This window comes from Aulonocara stuartgranti, assembly GCF_965226115.1.
Source record: "Aulonocara stuartgranti genome assembly, chromosome: 20".
Classification (NCBI taxonomy): domain Eukaryota; kingdom Metazoa; phylum Chordata; class Actinopteri; order Cichliformes; family Cichlidae; genus Aulonocara; species Aulonocara stuartgranti.
This window is the reverse complement of record NC_138956.1, coordinates 37930001-37951601: the sequence shown is the minus strand read 5'-3', so window position 1 is coordinate 37951601 and position 21601 is coordinate 37930001. Positions and strand designations below refer to the sequence as shown.

At 44.8% G+C, this 21601-nt stretch overlaps 1 protein-coding gene across 1 annotated transcript in view; it reads left to right on the top strand.

Moving 5' to 3' along the window:
- The first annotated feature begins 944 nt into the window (after positions 1–944).
- dnajc5ab (DnaJ (Hsp40) homolog, subfamily C, member 5ab) overlaps positions 945–21601 on the top strand; it is a 29218-nt gene continuing 8561 nt past the window's right edge. The window contains exons 1-3 of the mRNA XM_082520077.1: positions 945–1173; positions 19895–20061; positions 20610–20823. Coding sequence (XP_082376203.1) covers positions 19955–20061; positions 20610–20823 — 321 coding nt within the window. The 5' untranslated portion in view covers positions 945–1173; positions 19895–19954. The remainder of the gene's footprint in view (positions 1174–19894; positions 20062–20609; positions 20824–21601) is intronic.

Sequence of the window (21601 nt, the reverse complement as noted above, 5' to 3'; positions counted from 1 at the left end):
GCAGGAGGTCCTCCAATCGATGGGTCCTGTTTTCAAACGGTAACTCCAGCAGACCACCATATTTCTGTCATTTTCTTAAGGATGTGGAATTGTACATAAAATCAATATCAGGAGGCAGCACGGCGGTTAGCACTGTTGCCGCAGAGCAAGAAGGCCCTGAGTTCAATTCCACCAGGGTCTTTCTGTGTGGAGTTTGTATGTTCTATCCCTGTCTTTGCGTGGGTACTCCGGCTTCCTCCCACCGTCCAAAGACTTGCAGTTTGTGGGGATAGGTTAATTGGATAATCCAAATTTCCCATAGGTGTGAATGTGAGAGTGTCTCTGTTATCCCTGCTACAGACAGGCGACCTGTCCAGGGTGTAGCCCGCCTCTCGCCCTGTGGCAGCTGGCTCCCGCGACCCTGAAAAGGATCATCGGAAGCGAATGGATGCATGGATCAATATCAGCCTCCACCAACAAAAATGCTCTCAAAACAGTATATAAAATTGAATTTTTGCGTGTATTTATATAATTTTTTTACCCCTGGTTTTGTGTGTTCATGTTCTGTTCTCTTGTATTCTTGATCTGTTTATATGTTGTATACTCATTGTTTGTTCAATAAAGTTCCTAAAAAACCTCCAGCAGACGTTAGGAGCGTAATTAAAGTGAGCAAGAAGCAGCTGGTTGCGATGTTAAAGGTGAAGCTATCAGGCGGCTGCTGCTGGCGGCTTACGGTGCTGTGAGGGCCGTAATGCTCGCATAAGGGTTTTACCACAAAAGAAATATGTAAAACATCTAAACACACGACGGAATCTACCGCCTCGACGCTTCCATCACAAACAGGGTTAACGTAAAACGTTTATCCCGGCTCCACGGAGTGCCACGAGCTCGACAGCGCCTCCTGTGGAGCAAGAAGCTCAGACAGCGGGCCGCTCCTCGTGACTTCCTGAGCGCTTGTGAGCGCGCCTGCTGTCAGCGGGAACGAGCAGGGCAGAAAGTGGGAGGGTTTGCGCGCGGCCGTTGTGTTCGGATTGACTGCGCGCCCCCTCCCGGTGTAGCCGTTAGCTCGGTGTCCGGTCGATGTTTTAGCGGCGGAGCGTGGACTGGAAGTGGGATGATAGTGTTGTAAACGTCGAGCCAGGCTTCAGCGACCGAGAGAGGACCAGCAGCCGCTCCGCCCCCGGGACAGAACAGGTAAGAAGCCCGGGCTAGCCGCTGACGTTAGCCGCGCCGCCGTCCTTGGATTAGACTCGGGCTAACAACATGGATGCTGCTGCTCTCACGCCTGCAGATTATCCGCTTTAACCTCGAGCTGAGCCCCCGGCCGTGACCGGCCAGCTCCGGTTTAGGTGCCCGGTGTGAGGGGCTCGGGCGGACTCCCGGTCCTCGTTAGTGTTTGTTCAGATGTGACAGATCTAATCGAGGGGAGACGAACGGGATAAGTCCGGCTTTAGGGACGGGGGAGGGGTGTGGGTCCGTCGGTTCTGATCAGAGGTCGCCGCCGTGTGGAGCAGGTGGGGTTACAGGTCGTGGGGTGCAGGTGGGTACTGGCCAACACCGTGAGCTGCACCTGTCCCCTCAGCAGGGGCGTAACCACGGTTTTTAAAAGGGGGCATGCGGGATGATGTTCCTGATCCTCTCAGGGATATAACCGAGGATGTTTTTTGGCTCCCCCTGGTTACCATCAAGGTCAAATTAATTTTAACACCAGAGCTGTGTGCCCACTGGTGTTCTCCCCCTAAAGTTCCCTAAACTCACTCGTTTAGTTCAGGCTGATCCCAGAGGCTCAGTTAATAACAGGAAGTAAAACTGCTAGCAGGATGTGTTTTAGTTTTGGTTTATCAAGAAGATGAGACATCTCCAGGGTGATGTCACCACCAGCAGTGGTTGGTGATCAGTTATGAGCATATTATCACCTTATCCATCCTGGTGTTGTGGGTAGGGGGACGTGTCTGGCCTTAATGAGCTTTGAAATATAAATAATGGTGAAGCCTTACCTGTGCATGCTGTCAGACACCTGCGAGTATGAGCACACAGCTGAACAAACAGCAGGACATCCAAAACCTAACAGGAAGATTCATGCCTGACCGTGTCTCCTTCACTCCTGAATCCCAGGACCTTTTACTGCTTCTTGGACTGTTACTGGGATCTTTGGGCCCTTGGTGGAGTTCACACCATTACCTTTAGGCAACAAGCAGAGCTGAAGATGCTCAGGTGTTCACTGGGAGTGAGTACGATGAGTCCATCAAAGGGACAGCTCAGAGTCTGAGAGGTGATGCTTAGATGGTGCAGAGGAGGGAAGGTGGATATATTGGACAAAGGATGATGAAGATGGAGCTGCCAGGCAGGAGGAGAAAAGGCAGGAGGTTCATGGATGTAGTGAAGGGTATGCGACAGAGGAGGATGCTGGGATCCGCTGTGAAACGAGGAGTCGTCGTGTCTATTACTGTGTTTCATCAGCAGGGACACAGATGGACTCTAATTGCTGCCTGGTCTCTGAGATATGATCTGCAGATCTGCCCGTCCCATTGGCCAGCTGCTGCGTGACCTCAGAGTCGGTGTGAGGCGTTTTCATCTGTTTATGTTTTAAATCTTTCATGACCTGCACACATCAGGGCTCCTAAAGTCAATTTTAACTGAGTCAGCTGGTCTCTGTTTGATGACTGATGATGACATCACTAGATCTGACACAAGTGGTCACGATGAGTCATGTGACTTTCATTCACATCGGATCACGTGATATCACAGCAGTTAGCGGTCAGCTGAGAGGAGCTGGATGTGGGGCTGTTATTGAATACCTGATACGTGTGTTTAATATACTTTAGTGTGTAAGATGGATAAAAAGCATCGGAGCATCACATTTAAAAATAAAATTAACATATCTGTCAACGCTCATTGATAGCTGCCTCTTCTCCTGTGGTCCAGCCTGCGATCAGCTGTTCTGCAGCTTCCTGTCACGCAGTTTGAGCCACGAGGACCCTTAAAACCCTAAAATTATCCTCCAGCTGGGACCAGCTGGCAAAAGATGCAAACTCAGCAGCCTGCTGAGTGCTTTAAGGTGATACTGTGCAAAGGAGGTAACACCTCGAATCTGATGAAACATCTGGTGACGCATAGCCAAAAACCCGAAGAGGAGAGTCCTGGCCCCTAGCCCTGCCAGTGTAGCAGAAATGATGAGGATGATGATGCAGCAGCAGCCGTTCTTCTCTGCGTGAGTAGCTTAATGTTGTTCGTGTGTAATTTACGTTGAGTAGGCTAACCACGTTATTACATTAATGCATGTAAGGTGAACTAGCAAACATCATCATAGCTACATGCGGCTGTCTTCTTGTTTGATAGAGTGATAGAGAAGGCTAACATTGTTATCTTTTTACAAAAAAACAGCTGAACATGAGAGGTTTTTGGACCAAGTTTGTTCTCCATTCTTTAAGCACCGGCACCGTTTCAAAAGTACCGGTTTGGATAAAACTAAACGATACCCATCCCAGATAGGCTTCATGCTGTCAGAGAGAAAACCCACCAATCAGACAACCTTCTGTGAGCAGCACTCGGTGACAGTGGGAAGAAAGAACCCCCTTTTAAAAGAAAGAGCCAGGCTCAGGCAGGGGAAAGATGCTCGTTGTGCTGCTAGAAGGAAGGAAGTCAGATGCTGTGACGTTACGGAGTCACAGAGTCCTGACTGCTAAAAACCACAACTCAGGTTGTTTTAGCTCCTCACAAACACACCTGAGCTGTGCTTTTGAGGAGGTTTTTAAGATGAGTCACAGGGCACGGTATGAAGAGCTGCAGGTGGAAGCACAGGCGGAGTCTGGTTTGTTTTGTTTGAGAGAAGCTGTAAGTCACGTTTATGATCTGTAGGAATCACTTAAAACAGACTGTATGTGAAAGATGGACTTAGCAGCTGTGAGGTCAGCTGGTGTGAGCCCGCGATCTGAGCGTTTTCCCCGCTGCCATCTTTGGGGTTTTGAAATCGGGCGAGTGTTGCCACACGCTCATACAGTCATTGTCTAGCTCCGCCTCCCTGCATCCTCTGTTACTCTAACGGGCCATAACCAAACATCAGTCAGAAACCAGCGACTGAGACCAGAGACTCCTCGGGAAGGTATTCACTGAGCTCGAAGATCAAGCAGGGCTCTTTTTCTCACAGACTTCTATCCAATCAGAGCAGAGGAGACACCCCCTGCTGGACATCCGAGCCAATCCAAGTTTAAGATTCTCCAGCAAGCACGCAGCAGTTTCAACATTACTGGATCACAGGGGGATATGGCCTCAAACTGTGTGGGTGTTTCTTTAATCTCATAAAAGTGCGGATGAGGTCAGAGGTCACATGCTGTGATTAAACATTCACCTTTACTGCAGCGTCCTGATGAGAGACGTGACACAGACACGGCACTGGTTTGACTCATGATTGCGTCAGGCCATCCTATCGCAGGCAGTCGTGTGATTGCAGGTCATCTGACTGCAGGTGAACCTTCACCTTCCCTCCTCCTCTGGCGTCGCTCGCCCTGCCTTAGATCAGTTGCTTCTCCCTCCCCGTCTCTGCTGCCTGAGTGCAGGAGACGCTGTGAGAGTTTCAGAGCTGTTGTGTTAATTGTGTTGAGGCGTTGTTCATCTGGAGTGCTTTTTGATTGGACGAGCAGATCAGTGTGATCTCAGCTGCTGTGTGTCATTCATCATGGCGTTTACAGGAAACGCATGAAAATCGCTGAAAATGTGAAGTTCAGTCAGTTTGTGTGTTTCATTGGAGTGTGCAGAAAGCTGCTCTGATGCTTCCTGTGTGCAGCTCACTGATGAAGCTTCTGACTGCATGCTGATTGGACGTTAGCTCTCAGGTTTTACTGCCCCATGTTCATTTTTATTTTTGTTTAAATATTAGTGAAATTTAATTAACAGTGTTTTATATTATTTCTTTAAATCATTTTATCTGAAAAGTGTTTTGAGTGTCTTGAAATTATCCCGTGCCCCCCTTTAGACTCACCCCTGTGTGCCTCCAGGTGAAACTCTTTGCTCTCTGCCGTGCGTGCTATGACATCATGGTCAGCTCGTATATGCTCGTACCTGATATTCACGTGCTGCTCAGCTGTGTTTCTACTCACTGATGTGGGAGAAACTGGCGCTTACGTGGATGAATTTGTGCAAATGAGAAAGCTGGAAGAGATTTCAGGCTCAGACGGCGAGAAGATGATGCTCTGTGGCTCGATCTGTAGGCGACACTCGCTGAACGAAGTGAACGCTCAGGCTCCCGACTCATGCAGCAGCTGTGTTTACTGAGTCAGCTGCAGCTGTCGATTACAGCCCTGTGTGTGTGTGAGCCAGTATGAATGAATTATACCGTCTGTTTGTCTTTGTGGTTTTCTTTACGAGGCCTCGTTTCACTGGTTTCACCCTCAGATGCGTCCCCCGAGGTGACGTTTATCCACCTCACCTGCGAGCTGAGCTCCATCACTGCGGTCGTCCTGCTCTGCTCATTATTTCAGCTCCTTTAAGAACCTACACATCCAGAATGATCTGGTAACTACACATCTGTAATCTGAGGACAACTGAGGACTGTCTGACACATCAGAGCGGTCTTTCTAGAAGCATACACCTGAGAGGTCAAAGCCCCGCCCTCCAGAGAGCGCCTCCTGCCTTCGTCTCCTTCACCCATCAGATGCTCTGATTGTGGTTTTCTTGGCTCATTTAGCAAATATCACAAATTTTCTTCAGAGCAAAATGTTATTTTCTTAATAAAAGAAAAGAAACTCTGATGTGCAGGTTGACTCACTGTAACGACTGAAGCCAGCGAGCTCTGTCTGTCAGGTAAAGCAGCTGCAGCACATTTATAGACCCACACAAATATCCGGTGCTGGACTTCCTGCCTGCTTTGACCCTTTCACTGCTCATACTGAGGCTCTGACCTCTGGGTAGCTTTAGCTTTAGCAGCTCTGCCTCTGTTAGCGTCTTGAAAACCTCCGTGTTTGTTTGGGGGGCACCCAGTGCACATATGTGACACGGACCCGCCTGAAAACGCTGGGAATCAGCTGATCAGAGGTTTTCTTTCTAACTCTGTGTAAGTGCTGTGAAAACACAATCATGAAGTCGATACCACTGTTTAGAACAAAACAGGGACTGACATCACTTCCTGTTTAGTTGGGTTCATTTAGTACTCCAGTGACAAATTTGACTTCCTGGATTGTTTTGTTTTTGACATAAGATCATTACCATAAAACTGTTTTGCTCTTCAGAAGCATGCAGGTGGACTTTCCGTCCGCTAGTTTAGTTCATACGCGAGGTTGACTGGAGACGCTGGAATCGGTAAACTCGAGTATCTGGGGTGTAATTTGAAACTGAAATAAGAAAAACTGTGACAAACTACACCCTCATGATCATTATTCATAGGCCTGACCGTCTGTTACTGCCTATTATTATTCCGGTGGTGCTGCTGCCGTTATCCATCCTCTGGCTCGCTCTTTACTCGTGTTCGTTAACCCGACACACGCTGCCAGTACAACACTGCTCAGGACCTCGTGTAAACTGAAGGCGCCTGTGAAGCTTTGATGGGTCACTTTGTGTTTGCAGATGAGTGTGCGACCTGTGTGAGGCATGGAGACGGTTAAACCTCACGATGTTGGATGTTTCTATGCTTAAATCCAGTTTAAACCTCCAACAAACTAAAACGCTGCTGTGCAAAGATCAGTTTTTACTCAGGTTTATCTTTGAAAATCAAACGGCATCTCCTTCCTTCCTTCAGTGTAAAACCAGCAGTTGCTTCATGGTGACACAGCATGAGAGTGTTCACTGTGCCGTGGGTCGTTCTCCTCTCAGCACTGTGCACAACTACAAACAGGCTTTCTCCTCGCATATTTTTTTTTTTTACAGCAATCCACACGCGCGCACACACACACACACACACACACACACACACACACACACACACACACACCGTGTGCTGTCACAGCGCTGCCTGTTTGTTCCTGCTTGTGGCCAGTTTAACTTTCAGATCACTGAACATGATCAAATCTAATTGGTTGCTCTGCTCAGATTATTATACACAAAGAAACCAACGTAGTCCTGCATGGGTTCCTCTCATTGGTTAATTCCAGTCAGCTGGCACTGTGCTACGATTGGTTATTCTGAGACTGTGTGGTGGGCGTGGCTTGGTGATGCATAGGGAGGCCATCTGGTGCCATAGAAAGTTAGAGAGTTTAATTTTACACGTGTTTGTTGTTGTTTTGATCCACTGCACAGGTGATGTTTACCTGTGGTTTGCTATGTGTGGGGCCTGTATGAGTCTGACAGCTGATAGCTGCAGGTACATTCATCCTGTCAGCAATGAAACATGAAATATTTTAGCTTATATTGTGTTAAAATATAGTTTTTCTAATTACTGGCATCGAGTGCTGAGAGATTTATTAGATCAGCGGTCATAAACGCGAGCCTGTCAGCTAACTGAATTCATGTTTTTACCCAAATTTGAGCCGCAGAAATGACTCAAGCACAACATGAATATTACATTCATAATAACATGCTCTACTCTTTTTTTTTTTTTTTCTGCTTTTTTCAACTCTAAATTTACAAATTCTTGGACATCAACAAACAAATTAGATTAAAGAGCTTGTTCATCCTGGTGGATTAACCATTGCAGACATATAAAAACATAATTTTGATAATTACTAATACTGTTAATTCAGACTAATAAATAGAATAATCCTTTACAGGGCTCGCAATATTGCTAGCCCGACGTCCCGGGCTTTTTCAGTCGGGCTACCAAAATCTATCTCTGCCCTGCCCGTCGGGCTATCATAGGAAGGAAAAATATATGTCAATGCTTTTGCATTCTTTCGGAAATGTAGCTGGGTAATTATGTCATTGGCATCGGTGAGCCACTGTCAATATGTGACATATTGAAGTCGCGTTTGAATTTGCGCTTGTTTTTTTGCTTTCACTTTGCAATCGTGCGAACTGTGTATAGAGAGCGACAGCACTGATCTGTGAGTGATGATAATTTGCGCACCAATTCCTCTGACATCGTCTTATTAATCGTTAGCTTACTATGCAAACATGACAAGTGAAATCTCCCGCAGCTTAAACATGTGAGAGGTTGATCGCGCAGAGAATCGCTGAGCTTATGTGAGTGAGTGTGTAAAAGCAGCAGGATATATATTTTAGTTCTGCTGAGCCAAATAAGACAGGTCAGGGTGAAGAAGTGACAGCCAAAGAAAAGCTTACCACAAAACGGAGAAGTTATGACAAATCAGACTATAAGGCAAAAAGAAAGTGCAGCTTTATGGTTTCATGGACAAAAGAGTTTCTGTGGCTGCAATATGACGAGCTAAATAACCAGGGCTGCACATAAGTGGTCCGCAGGTGCGCATTCGCTGTCAAAATAAAAAACACGCACAAGATAAGAAGTTGCAACGCGTGTTTGCGTACATAAGATTTTCAGGAGGCGGACGGACATTTGTTTAGAACTCTTAAAGATGTCGAAGAAGCTCCTTTAAGCAATTACTGTGATGTTCCTCCACCTCCACAGAAATGTCAGAAGGAGTCTGAACCACAAGAGAAGCACGTATACTCGGAAAAGTGGTTGCAGGAGGTGAGCTGGCTTCAAACAAATGATGAACGCACAGAGATGTGGTGCAGAATGTGCCGTGAAAATGTAATAAATGACAAATTAAAAAGGCATGAACATTTTTTTGTATCGAAAAAACATCGAACCGTGAATTTTGTGTATCGTTGCACCCCTAAAATAAATAAATATAAATTTAAAAAAAAAAAAAAAAAAAAAAAAAAAATATATATATATATATATATATATATATATATATATATATATATATATATATATTTATTTTGTTTTGTTTGTTTTCACGGTTCGGTTCGATACTTTGGTGTCACGGTTTGATATTTTTTCGATACAAAAAAATGTTCATGCCTTTTTAATTTGTCATTTATTAAAATTATAAATATATATTTTAACTCAAAAGTACAGTTTTAAATTTAATGTTGCTGAAACAACAAAGGGATAAAAAAATAAATCTATCTGAGGAATCCCTCATCTTTGGAAAAGAGAGTTTATTACAGAGAAATGGCTCTTTCAAAATAAAAGCTCTACTATACTCTTCTTCTGGGCTATATTCTCAGCAGCATATTAAACATATCAGGTCCCCATAAGGAGAATCCTGTGCTAACGGCTGTCTAAATGACTCGGGTAAAGTTTGTAGCATGCTGCTTGTTGTTTTTGTCTGCTTCCACTTTGCACTAGGATGCTGTCGGAGTAAATGTGCAGTCATATTCGTTGTGTTCCCACTAGTGCTGTCAGCGTTAATCTGAAATGACGTTAACGCCACAACACGGCAAATCTCCGTTAACGAGCTACCGCGGATCGCCCCGTGCGTGGGGCTGGACGGCCAACACGTTAACGAGCTAACTGCGCTAACACACTAGTTCCCACCCATGTAACTGAGCATTGCGTGGCACATCCAACACACTTGTAGTGGCAATTCCTTTACTTTTGTATGATCAAACGTCCCACAACTTAAAGTCCACAAGCCACTGCTGCACTGAGGTAATATTTCGTACGCAGGCAAAAGAAGTCCATTGTCCAAACCTTTTAGTTGAGAGTTTTGGTTTTGGTTTATTTATCCATTTGGCAAGCAATAACAAGATCCTTCCTACTGCTTCTCCTGCTCTGGTAAAAAACCATAGGCCCACCCCAATGCATGCTGGTCCTATACCAGTCTCTTTATTTATAGAAACAAAATGGCCCTACAGCTCTTACTGACTAATTTAACAAAATAACAACAAACAAAACAAATCATTTAAAACAAAATATTAACCGACAAATAAACCCCAAAATATAAGTAAACTAACAACAAACTTTAACTAATTTCAAAAATAAGAACAAAAACAAAAATAAAGAACAAATAGCTCCAACACTCCGGCCCCTAATTGTGCATACAATCACAATTACTTTAAAGTCCCAAAAGGAGGAGCTATTCCCTTAAACAAATCCTTAATTTTCATTGAGGATTTTCTTCACGATGAGGCTTCCAGTAGCAAAATAAGTTTTGTCACTGGCCTTTCCAAAACACTGGTCCTTGTTTGTAGTCTCACAGAACGCACCAAGCCTTTTGCATCCTGGTTTACATTTAAGACTTTCGCCATCATCCATGATCCTCTTGGAGCTGTAGCGTCTGCAATTAAAACAACATCTCCAGGTATAAGACATCTTTTAGTCCTCATCCATTTTTGTCTTTCTTGCATCAAAGGTAGGTACTCAGAAAGCCATCTCTTCCAGAACAACTCTGCCATGTACTGTACCTGTTTCCACCTTTTCCTGACATGCAGATCACTTGGATGAAACAGTCCTGGTGGAAAAACTGGTTTATTTTTCAGCAACAACAAGTGATTGGGTGTCAGTGCTTCAAGATCATTTGAGTCATCTGAAACTTTAGTAATGGGTCTGTCGTTCATTATAGCTTCAACCTCACAGAAGACTGTGTGGAGTCTTTCATCATCCAGAACTTGCTCCTTAAGAACTGAGGCTAAAATATTCTTTACTGAACGAATGAGACGCTCCCACACACCACCTTGGTGAGAAGCTGCTGGGATGTTGAAGTTCCATTTCATGCCATCCTGAACAAAAGCCTTTTGAATTTTGGCATGGTCCAGCTCAGTCAAACTTTCTTTCAACTCTCGATTCGCCCCAACAAAATTTGTAGCATTATCAGATCTGATGGTCGAAACTGGGCCTCGTCTACAGATGAACCTCCTCACAGCATTTATACAAGAGTCTGTATCAAGTGTACATGCAATCTCCAGATGTACTGCACGACTGGTGAAACAAGTAAAAAGAACTCCATACCTTTTAAGGAGACTTCGTCCTCTTTTAACACTTATAGGTCCAAAATAGTCCACTCCAACATTTGTGAATGGGGCTATGTCTGGCAGGACTCTCTCTTCAGGCAGATCCGCCATCTTTTGTTCAACAAACTTTCCTCTGTTGCGTCTACACGTGACACAACGAGAGATGATTTTCCTGGCAGCAGAATTTGCATTTAGTATCCAGTAATTTTGTCTTAGTTTTGACAGCATGTGTGCTCTTCCTGCATGTCCCAACCTTTGATGGATATGGCGTAAAATCAGTGTTGACACATGCATGTCTTTTGTCAAAATTACAGGATGCTTTAATTCCATAGGCATGGCTGCTTTATTCAATCGGCCACCCACTCTGAGGATTCCTGCATCCACCACTGGATCAAGTTTATAGAGACAATTTCCCTTAGAGACTCCTTTGAGGCCATTGCGGATTAAAGCCATTTCAGTCGTAAATTTCTGTTGTTGTGCATATTGAAGAATAGCTTGTTCTGCCTTTGCCAAGTCTTCTGGAGTGAGATTTCCTTTCTTCAAAGTGGTCTTAAATCTTTCCATTCTTATCTCCACTTCTTTCTGACCTTCCGGATCATTCTTATTCAAACCTGCAGCAAGCAACTCTTTCCTCTTCTGTGCCAACAACACCAAGACCTCTTTCATCTTTAAAAGCCAGGCTACAGAGATTTGAAGTTTTGCCCAAGACGAGAAGTAGAGGATAAAATAGCTGGTAGGATTTTGGAATTCCCTCACAATGGCATTCATTGTCAGGTCCCTTTTGACCTCTGGGTCATCTGCAGAAATTACACTGTACTCCACATCCAGTTTAGGCCATTCCTTTTCTGACTTATAGAGAAATTCTGGCCCTTTTATCCATCTCCTACATTTGAGGAGATCCCCAGCTCTCATGCCTCTGGATGCGTCATCTGCAGAATTCTCCTTAGAAGAAACGTATCTCCACTGCTTCACATCTGTTGCTTCTTGAATGACAGCAATTCTGTTTGCAACAAAAGTATTGAATCTTCTGGTTTCATTGGAGATGTATTTCAGTACTGTTGTACTATCAGTCCAAAAAACTGATTTTTCCAACCTGACCTGCAGCTCCTTTTGCAGAAGCCTGTCCACCCGAACTGCAAGAACTGCAGCCGTCAATTCCAACCTGGGAATTGTAGTTTGCTTGAGAGGAGCAACTCTAGCCTTTCCCAGGATAAAAGCAACATGCGTGACGTTATTCTTTTCCAACTTTAAATATGACACCGTTCCATACCCATCTTGACTTGCATCAGAAAAATGATGAAGTTGTGCCCTATCTGGTCTTCCAAAGCAACTTGGTTTAATGCAACGTTCCACTTTAAACTTTGAAATCAGCTGGAGATCCTCCAGCCAATCACGCCACCGCTGGGAAAGAGAGTGGGGAATAACTTCATCCCACTTCAAATTTTGTCGGCAAAGCTCTTGTAGCAACAGTTTAGCTGGCATACTGAAGGGAGACAAGATTCCCAAAGGATCATACAGTGAGCTGACCACAGACAAAATGCCCCTTCTGGTTGTTGGACGGTCCTGCAGGGAGGTTCTGAACTGGAACTTGTCTGTTGCTATGCACCACTGTAAACCCAGTGCTCTCTCAACTGGAAGTTGATCTTTGTCCAAATCCAGATCCTTAATTTCCTTTGCTCTTCTTTCCTCTGGGATTGACATGAGCACTGTGCGACTGTTGCTGATCCATTTTGAAAGCTTAAATCCTCCTTTAGCGCAGATATCTGTCAGCCTCTTCACCATGTGCACTGCCTCCTCTTCTGAAGCAACAGATTTCAAACAATCATCCACATAAAAGTTTCTTTTGACTGTATCAACCACTTCAGCTGGAAACTGTTGTGCATTATCATCTGCAGTTCTCTGTAGAGCATAATTTGCACAACTTGGCGAAGATACAGCTCCAAACAAATGCACCTTCATCCTGCATTCCTGTGCAGATCTTGAAGTGTCGCCATGTTGCCACCACAGGAAACGGAGAAAGTTGACATGTTTTTCTGAGACGTGAACTTGGTGAAACATGGAATCAATGTCCGCCATTAATGCAACAGGCTCTTGTCTAAATCTGATCAGAACCCCAACCAGCGAGTTTGTGAGATCAGGTCCCTGTAGAAGCTGACTGTTCAATGATGCTCCTTTATAAGTTGTTCCACAGTCAAATACAACTCTTAATTTGCCCTTTGTGGGATGATACACTCCATGATGAGGGATGTACCACACCTTTCCATCATCTTTGTGCAACTCATCTACAGGCACAAACTCGGCATATCCTCGTTCAAGCATGTTGTTTACACATTTAGTGTATTCATCCTTATAATGAGTATCCTTTTCAAATCTCCGTCTGAGACTCTGGAGACGCTGCTCCGCGACACAGAGGTTATTTGGCAAACTGGAACCTTCTCTCCTGAAAGGCAAATCAATGTGATAATGATTTCCAATAAGCTTTATTGAACTACTAACAATATCCATGAAACACAGATCCTCTCTAGACATTTCAGTCTGCTCCTCTGATGATCTTTCATTAAAATCATGATTGTACTGTTTAATCAACATGTCTTCAAGACGCTCAACAGAAATCCTATTGGCTGTTACAGCAGTGCAGTTGGTTTTATTTCCACTGTTACTTCCAGTGCGCAGGGGACCATTTATGACCCAGCCAACTTTTGTTTTTACAGCATAAGGTCCACCTCCCACACTGTTTATCACCTTCCATGGCTCCAAAACATTGGAAGCATCAGTGCCTATCAGTAGTTCCACATCTGCATTAACGTTGTGAAGTTTAACAGGTTTAAGATGAGGCCACTGATCGATGTCGCTTTGCTGGGGAATATTAACTGTAGAAACTGGCATAGTCTTTTGAGTCAAAACATCTGGCAATGGCATGAAATCATTTGCTTCCAAACCAGACAGAACTTGTGTACTAACAATCCTATCTTGATTCATTGTTCTCAAAAAGATATTGGTCTTTTTACCTTTTACATTCAGTCTTTTTGCCAGAGTTTCTGTACAGAATGTACCTGAACTTCCAGGATCCAAAAACGCATAAGTTTGCACAATTTTATTGCTCTTTTGGCTCTTAACTTGAACTGGAACTATAGAAAAAATTGCATCAACTTCATGACCAGCCCCAATATACCCACATGTCTGAGTGGTTGCAGTTGAAAAGTTGACATTAGAGTTTGTCCTCTGTTGAGTTTGTTCCGAAGACGCACCTGGATCCTTTCGCTCTATATGAAGAACTCCTGGGTGCCTTTGGTGACACACGTCGCAATCCAAACGACTCCTACAGTCTTTGCTTGTGTGACCAACTTTTAAACAACCAAAACAAATTCCCCTTTCCTTGATAAAAGTCAACTTATCCTGATGCGTTTTAGCTTTAAACTGCTTACAATTCTCTAGTAAATGATTGCTGTGTGAACAAAACAAACAACTATGCAGAACGGCGGAAGTTGTTCTGCTTCCAGTTGATTGAGCTTTGATTCCTGGCACTGTACTGACATTAGTGGCAAAACTACTTCCCTTTTTTCTTTGCTTGGTAGAACTTGAAGCTTTAAAGCTGCTTCCAGATTGTGAGTCTTGGATGTTGCCAAACACTGGATCTGATGCTACTTTTACCTGTTTTATTATAAAGGCAACCAGATCAGTGAATACTGCTCTGTAACCATTTTGTTCCTGCAGTTCATAGGCAACAACTCTCCATCTTTCTCTCAATTTGTATGGAAGCTTCATAACAACCATTCTCATATTTGAGGGCAAATCCAACTCCTTCATATAAACAACTTGCTGTGTTAGATTCAAACATCCTTGAAGAAAAAGAGAAAATGACTGTAGACCTTTCACATCCTCACTTTTAATAGGTACCCAACTCACAATCCTCTCCATATATGCAGAGGCAATTTTATTTTCGTTCCCAAAATGTTCTTCAAGAAGATCTTTGGCTGTGGAATAGCCCTGCTCAGGTGGTAAGTGCTGACAACTATGCACCAAATCCCTAGGCTGCCCCCTAGTGAACTGCTCTAAAAAATGCAAACAGTCGCTCCAGTTATCAGTTTTAGCTTCCACTCCATTTTCAAAGGCGTTCATAAATGATCTGTACTGTAAAGGGTCTCCATCAAATACAGGGATGTTTCTGGCGGGGAGGACAGAAGATAAGTTTTGTTTTACAAGCAAAGTAGTGATGTCATTTTGTTTTTGCATAATATTTACAATCTCCTTCGTGCAGTTCCCAGTCAAAGTAGGAGACTGAGGCTGTGTTTGCTGCGTCACTTGAGCTGAATCATCAACCTGATGTTGGGTTTGACTTTGTCTAGGTACGATTACTTGTGATTCAGATGCAGAATTTATACCAGAGTAATCTCTTGATGTTGGAACAAATGTATCGGCACAAGGATTTAAACTAGGCGCTTCTTGTACGTGCCCTCTTTCAAAATAAGAGTTCATTCCACCAGAATGCTCAGAGCTACAAACTGAATTTATTTTTAAGACACGAAGCTTTGCATTAGTGGCTGCCAGCTCTGTTTCCAAGGATAATGTCTCCTTTTCTTTTCTCAGTTTCTCCTTTTCTTTTCTCAGTTTTCCTCTTGCGCTTCGATAGAATGTTTTTTCTTTAATGCCGCCAGTCGCTCCATGAGCGCTGCCTTGTCAGCCGCAGCTTTAATGCATGCGGAAGATGTTGATGAAATTCGACTTTGCTGTGACAAGGTTTTTGAAGGTGGTTTTACACTTGAGATATTAGAGACACTGTCTTCAGGTTTTATTTCATCCAAACTTTCAACAGCTTTATCATTGCGAACAGTATTGTTTTGTTCAGTATACGGCTCGCCCGCCTCCTGCAACCAAACCTTTACTTTGTCCATAAAAACAGAGAATGCTGTCACCTTCGACTGAAAATGTGCAACTTGCCTTTTCACTTCATCTTCTGGCAGTGGCAAACTTAAAAAGGATTCTTGCAAAGCGTTTGCATCTTGATAGCATTTAATAAACTTCCCAAATTCAGAAGACACTTCCTTAACGTTTTCATGTGAGATCATTAAAGCGGAAATTTTCCCCATGTACTTAGATGCTTGCTTACACATTGAACTGCGCTTTTCTTGGCATGTCTTTATATACAAATCCAAACCTTTTGGCGTAAATTTAACGCTTCTTTTCTCTGCTTGCATCTCAGTGTCATCCTCTCGTTTACTCTTAATATCCGACATTTTTATTGTCCTCTTGGATTATTTCAAACTTCATAAAGATGCACAGCACACTGAGAGTCCATAGCCTAAAGTACAAACATGACATCCATTTACCTGCCTTTTGCAGCGGACAAACATTTCCACAGAGGGCGTTGGCATGTTTCAATTAGCGATCCAATTTTGCACCAATTTAATACGTCAAAACTCAGTTCATCAGTCTTTGTAGTGAAATTATGTCTTTAAACTCCAATAGTTTCACCGTTTTCCTTTACGGCTTAAACAATATTATCACTCACCAGCTTTGACGAACGAGTGACATGTTGATCCAGGCCTCAACATCAAATCCGTCTGGATTACTCACCAGACGATCCAATAACTTTTATTCGAGTTCGACGGTGATCCTTGAAATCCTTATATCCATTAATGAAGAATTATTCCTTTGTCCACGGGAAGGTTTTTTACTTTGTGTAGTGGCAATTCCTTTACTTTTGTATGATCAAACGTCCCACAACTTAAAGTCCACAAGCCACTGCTGCACTGAGGTAATATTTCGTACGCAGGCAAAAGAAGTCCATTGTCCAAACCTTTTAGTTGAGAGTTTTGGTTTTGGTTTATTTATCCATTTGGCAAGCAATAACAAGATCCTTCCTACTGCTTCTCCTGCTCTGGTAAAAAACCATAGGCCCACCCCAATGCATGCTGGTCCTATACCAGTCTCTTTATTTATAGAAACAAAATGGCCCTACAGCTCTTACTGACTAATTTAACAAAATAACAACAAACAAAACAAATCATTTAAAACAAAATATTAACCGACAAATAAACCCCAAAATATAAGTAAACTAACAACAAACTTTAACTAATTTCAAAAATAAGAACAAAAACAAAAATAAAGAACAAATAGCTCCAACAACACTGTTTTACTTTAGTCCATAACGCGCTTACCTTCAGGGTCATACGTCACATGAAAACCAAAATAGTTCCAAACGCCAGATCTGAATGAGGCTCAATTTGCCATGTTGCAAGGAGAGCTTAACTTCTGTCTCGCTAGCTTGCGCTGCGCTCAGTGGATCTGCGCTCGACAGTGCAGCCTAGGCGGAGTAGTCGAACGCAGATCCACTGAGCGCTCAACACAGACAGCATCGTCAGAAGGAAAGTTGATAAAATAAATGAAAAATTTTGTATTGTTCGATACATATGCGTACCGAACCGAAAGCACTGTATCGAACGGTTCAATATCGATACGAATATCGTTGCACCCCTAATAGATCTCATAATAATCTGACAATACTATAATATTGTCCATATTTACATCACCACAGTGAGATGACTTTAGTCTCATGAACAACATCAGCTGATTGTTATTTACTAACTAATCTTAAATGACTGTTCAGCACAGACATGAAGCCCAACAATCATGTTTACAGTCCCGTGGTCTCAGCCTCATCAAAGTGATGTCATGACAAAAATGAATGACCAACAAAACATTTTTCTCCTTCATTTCTGTCACACAAAGCTGTATGTAACGTGCCTCGCGGTTAGTATCATGGTTGCTAGGAAACCTGAACAGCGCGACGAAGGCCAGACCGTCCCGTTTCACAAGCCTCGCACTTCCGCACTTCTCGTACTCATAGCACGCACCGTGCGTAGTACGCGTACTTCAAGCGTGCAGTCTCTTAATTGGCACGCAGCCATGGTCACTCCATTAAACCAAGATGGCCGAGACCAAAATGCTAAAATTGCAGACCAATGGGTGACAACAGGGAGGCGGCCTCCATCGTTTATATACAGGCTGTGAACTGGCTGTATGTGCAGGAAGTTTGAAAATGTCAGTGCGGGGTCGCACGTGTGCAGGACACACCACTCTTTGCTTTTACTCTGGCGTTTACACTCAGGAGTGGAAGTGGACTGTTGTGGAGAGAGCAGCGCTGCATGCGTCAGGTGTGTGGTTACAGCTCATCAGAGAGGCGAGCTGTGTGGGCAGATGGTTTCCTGTATATTTAAGTCTACTCCGTCAGTCTGTGTTGAATTGGCTTACTGTGGTCTCTAAGCCTGCTAACCCCCTGCACACCTGCCTCCTCACAGCTCAGGTGTTCCTGCTCGGGACGGCCAGTGTGCAATCCTCTGCAGGAAGATGCACCGTTTCCCGCCTGTACTGTGGTCTCTTCGATTAGCATGAAGAAACACTGCAGGTGGATTTGTTTTCATGCACTGCCGGGTGAGCGCACCTGCTCGCATCTCTCCACTCTCACGTTCATTCAGTCAGGACTGCACCAGATTTAAAGATTCTCCTGCTGCAGGTCACTGCAGCTCGTACGTGTCAGATTTGCTTTAAACACAATGAGCAAGTTCAGGACACGGATAGTAAACCTCTCTCCCCTCTGCTCCTGCCCGGCCGGCTCTCAGGTGAGCTTGGGTTACCTGACTTTAACCGTTTATTCCTTTCTCCTCTTAAAGCACGCAGCAGCGCGTTAGCGGATTAGTGGACGCGAGGAGGCGGCTCACAGACGGGAAGCAGGAAGTTGCTCGTCTCATATTAATCCAGGTTTTCCCTGGACCATCGCCGCCGTGTGACGGTCTGGTGAGCGTCTCAGTATCTGTGAAAGCAACAGCAGGAGGAAAGACGACCTGCGGGTGTAGACCGTCAGCTGATGTTTGCAAACAAATATTAAAATCAAAATCAGAACCAAACTACTCTGAATGAACTGCTTTCTTTGTCATATCGACCACACGTCACCACCGGGACTTACATTGTGACGCACGTCAGAAAAAGGCACAAATAAAATAAGCATCTAAATAAGAAAATATCGATGAATAAAAAGAATAAACACAGATTGGTGATGACACTGTAGTGGTTGTAGTGCAGGGTTGCGGTGTCTACCTGTGACCGTGGAAGATCAGCTGTCAGATATTTGAGCGGTGTCCTGATGGCAGCGGCTGATACGCTGTGCTGCCCGCCCTCCATAGAGCTGTCCCCGCCCTGCAGCCTGCAGTCAGCTCCCGGGTCTGAGCACCATGATGTCAGGGCTCTGCTCTGTAAGCAGACGGGTCCGATGGTGGTGTCGTCTGCAAATGTAACGACGGTGTTGGAGCTCTGTGCACAGGGTGCTCAGCAGGGGCTGGGCACACCTCCCCGGGGGGCACCCTGGGAGTGAGAGCTGTGTTTGACATGCCGTCACCTCTAACAGATCAAGTTAAAGCGGAGCTGTTTCACAGTCATCGGCCTGCTGAGGGTTGGATTGTCCTCCGCACAGCGCGGCCTGCGGGCCTCCACCCGACTCAGACTACAGCGTCCCCCCACAGCCAGCCTGGTCCTGTCACTTATATCTGCCAGCTCTTCACTTCATTCCTGTCCCAGAGTCCCATCAGTGCAACAGAACAAAAACTTGTAATAGCAAAACTGTAAATGCAAAATCCACATAGTCATAAATGATGGAGTACAGCGTGTTCAGTGTTCAGGTTAAACTGATCAGGCTGTCGGCTTCATCCTCAGCCTCACACTTGTTTTTGGAAGTTAAAGGGTGGCAGTCCCAGCTGACCGTCCCCTTGCTCTTATTCTGAAAGCTCAAACCCTGCTCAGCAGCTTCCTGTCCCCCAGACAGTGTAAACAGAGCTCTGATGACCCGATGCAGGTCATCGTCAGGTAATTTCAGGCTGTAAGAGTCCTGACTGAGTTCAGCTCCAGCTCGGGAACGAGTGCGACGGCTTCCCAGGTGCAGCGCAGGTGTGATCTGCTCTACCTGCAACCGCATCACCTCATTACCACGCTTTGTGTTCTCACAGAGATAAGGACACACTGAGGCTGCAGGTGAAAGGCTCGTATCCTCAAACTTGTTTCTGGGTTTACCTGACAGGTGTGAGGCTGAGTGAGCGAGCGAGCCCGTGAGAGAAGCACAGAGAGAGAGAGAGAGATCATGGATCACCAGAGACAGAGGAGTCTGTCCACATCAGGAGAATCGCTCTACGCCGTGCTCGGGGTCGACAAGAACGCCACCACAGAGGACATCAAGAAATGCTACAGGTGCGTGCGCACACACACAAGTGCAGCAGTTGGCCACTAGAGGGAGCCAGGGTCAAAGGTTATAGAGCATGTTGAAAGGATTGTCTGTGACTCCCCCTCCTCACACACGGGTCAGCTTGCAGGAGCTTTTCCTGCCACAGCTTCACCTTCCAAAGCCAAACAGCAGAGAGCAGATTCATCTTTAATGTTTTTCCTGTTTCTAACACAGCTGTGGAGGAAAGTCAGAAAATGACACCCGATTCATCCCGACACACAACATCGTTTAAACTCATTTCCTCCTTTTTCCTGTTCAGTCTCTGTTTTATATATTTTCTGAAAATGCACGTTTTAATTCATTCTTCTGTTTAATTTGAGTAAATAATAACCACGGGTTTCTCACTTTTCTGTGTCAGTTTCAAAAGAAAAAAAAGAAAACAGAAATAAAAATGTGTGTCAATAATCAGGGAAGCTGCGGAGATACAGAAGCAAGTGAAAGGTGTCCCACTTTAAAGTGAATAAGCAGCTCAGACTTTCGCTCCTTTGATTCTTTCTTTTTTTGTTGTTTTTAGGAAGCTGGCGCTGAAGTTTCACCCAGACAAAAACCCGGACAACCCCGAAGCAGCAGACAAGTTTAAGGAAATCAATAACGCCCACTCCATCCTGGTGGACGCCACCAAGAAGAACATCTACGACAAATACGGCTCCCTGGGGCTGTACGTGGCCGAGCAGTTCGGAGAGGAGAACGTCAACACCTACTTTGTTCTGTCCAGCTGGTGGGCCAAGGTGGGTCGGCGTCCACGACCGCAGGTCTCGCAGCGCGTTTGATAAGCAGGCGTGAAGCTTTCAGGCGCTGCTCTTGTCTTTAATGTGCATCCGGGTACGTTCCCTTCCTCGCACACAGGTCAGCCTGTAGAGACCAACACAAAGGTTTTAGCCGTCGCACACAAACTCTTCGGAAACACGTGAACCGATGCAAATGTGACTGCAGCATCGTCCCTCACACGCTTCCAGGTGTGTGCCCGTGCTCACATCACCACCCGAGCGTCTGCAGGGTACCTCTGGGACCGGGCCGCCTTTAAACGCCTCCAGCAGTAACTCTGAATGAGCCCAATCAAACTGTGATAGGTGAGAGTTATCAAAGTGTGGTGATGATGATAGTAAACTTTGACCTTTCCAAACACAGTCTGTGACACATGACAGGTCCGGACGGACACTTAGGAACATGATGAAGAGAAATACTCATCGCTTTCCTGTTAAACAGACGTCTGCCATCCCAAAGAAAGGAACGTGTCTGCAGGCAGGATGGTGAAAGTCTGATTTTATGACCTTAGTTTAGATCGAACTGGGCTTGAACCTCAAAAATGCCTCTGAGAGAAGCTCCAGGAGGGCTGAACCGAAGCTGCGGACCTCTGCAGGTCACCCTGAGCCCACAGAGGAAGCGTTTACCCCGAGCTCATGTAGCTCTGCGTCCTGTCAAGGTGTCGGGACATCACAGCACACTGAGTGCGGCTTGGAGGCCGGCAAGAGCTTCACATGGAAGAAGAGCTTTGTTTAAAACTGC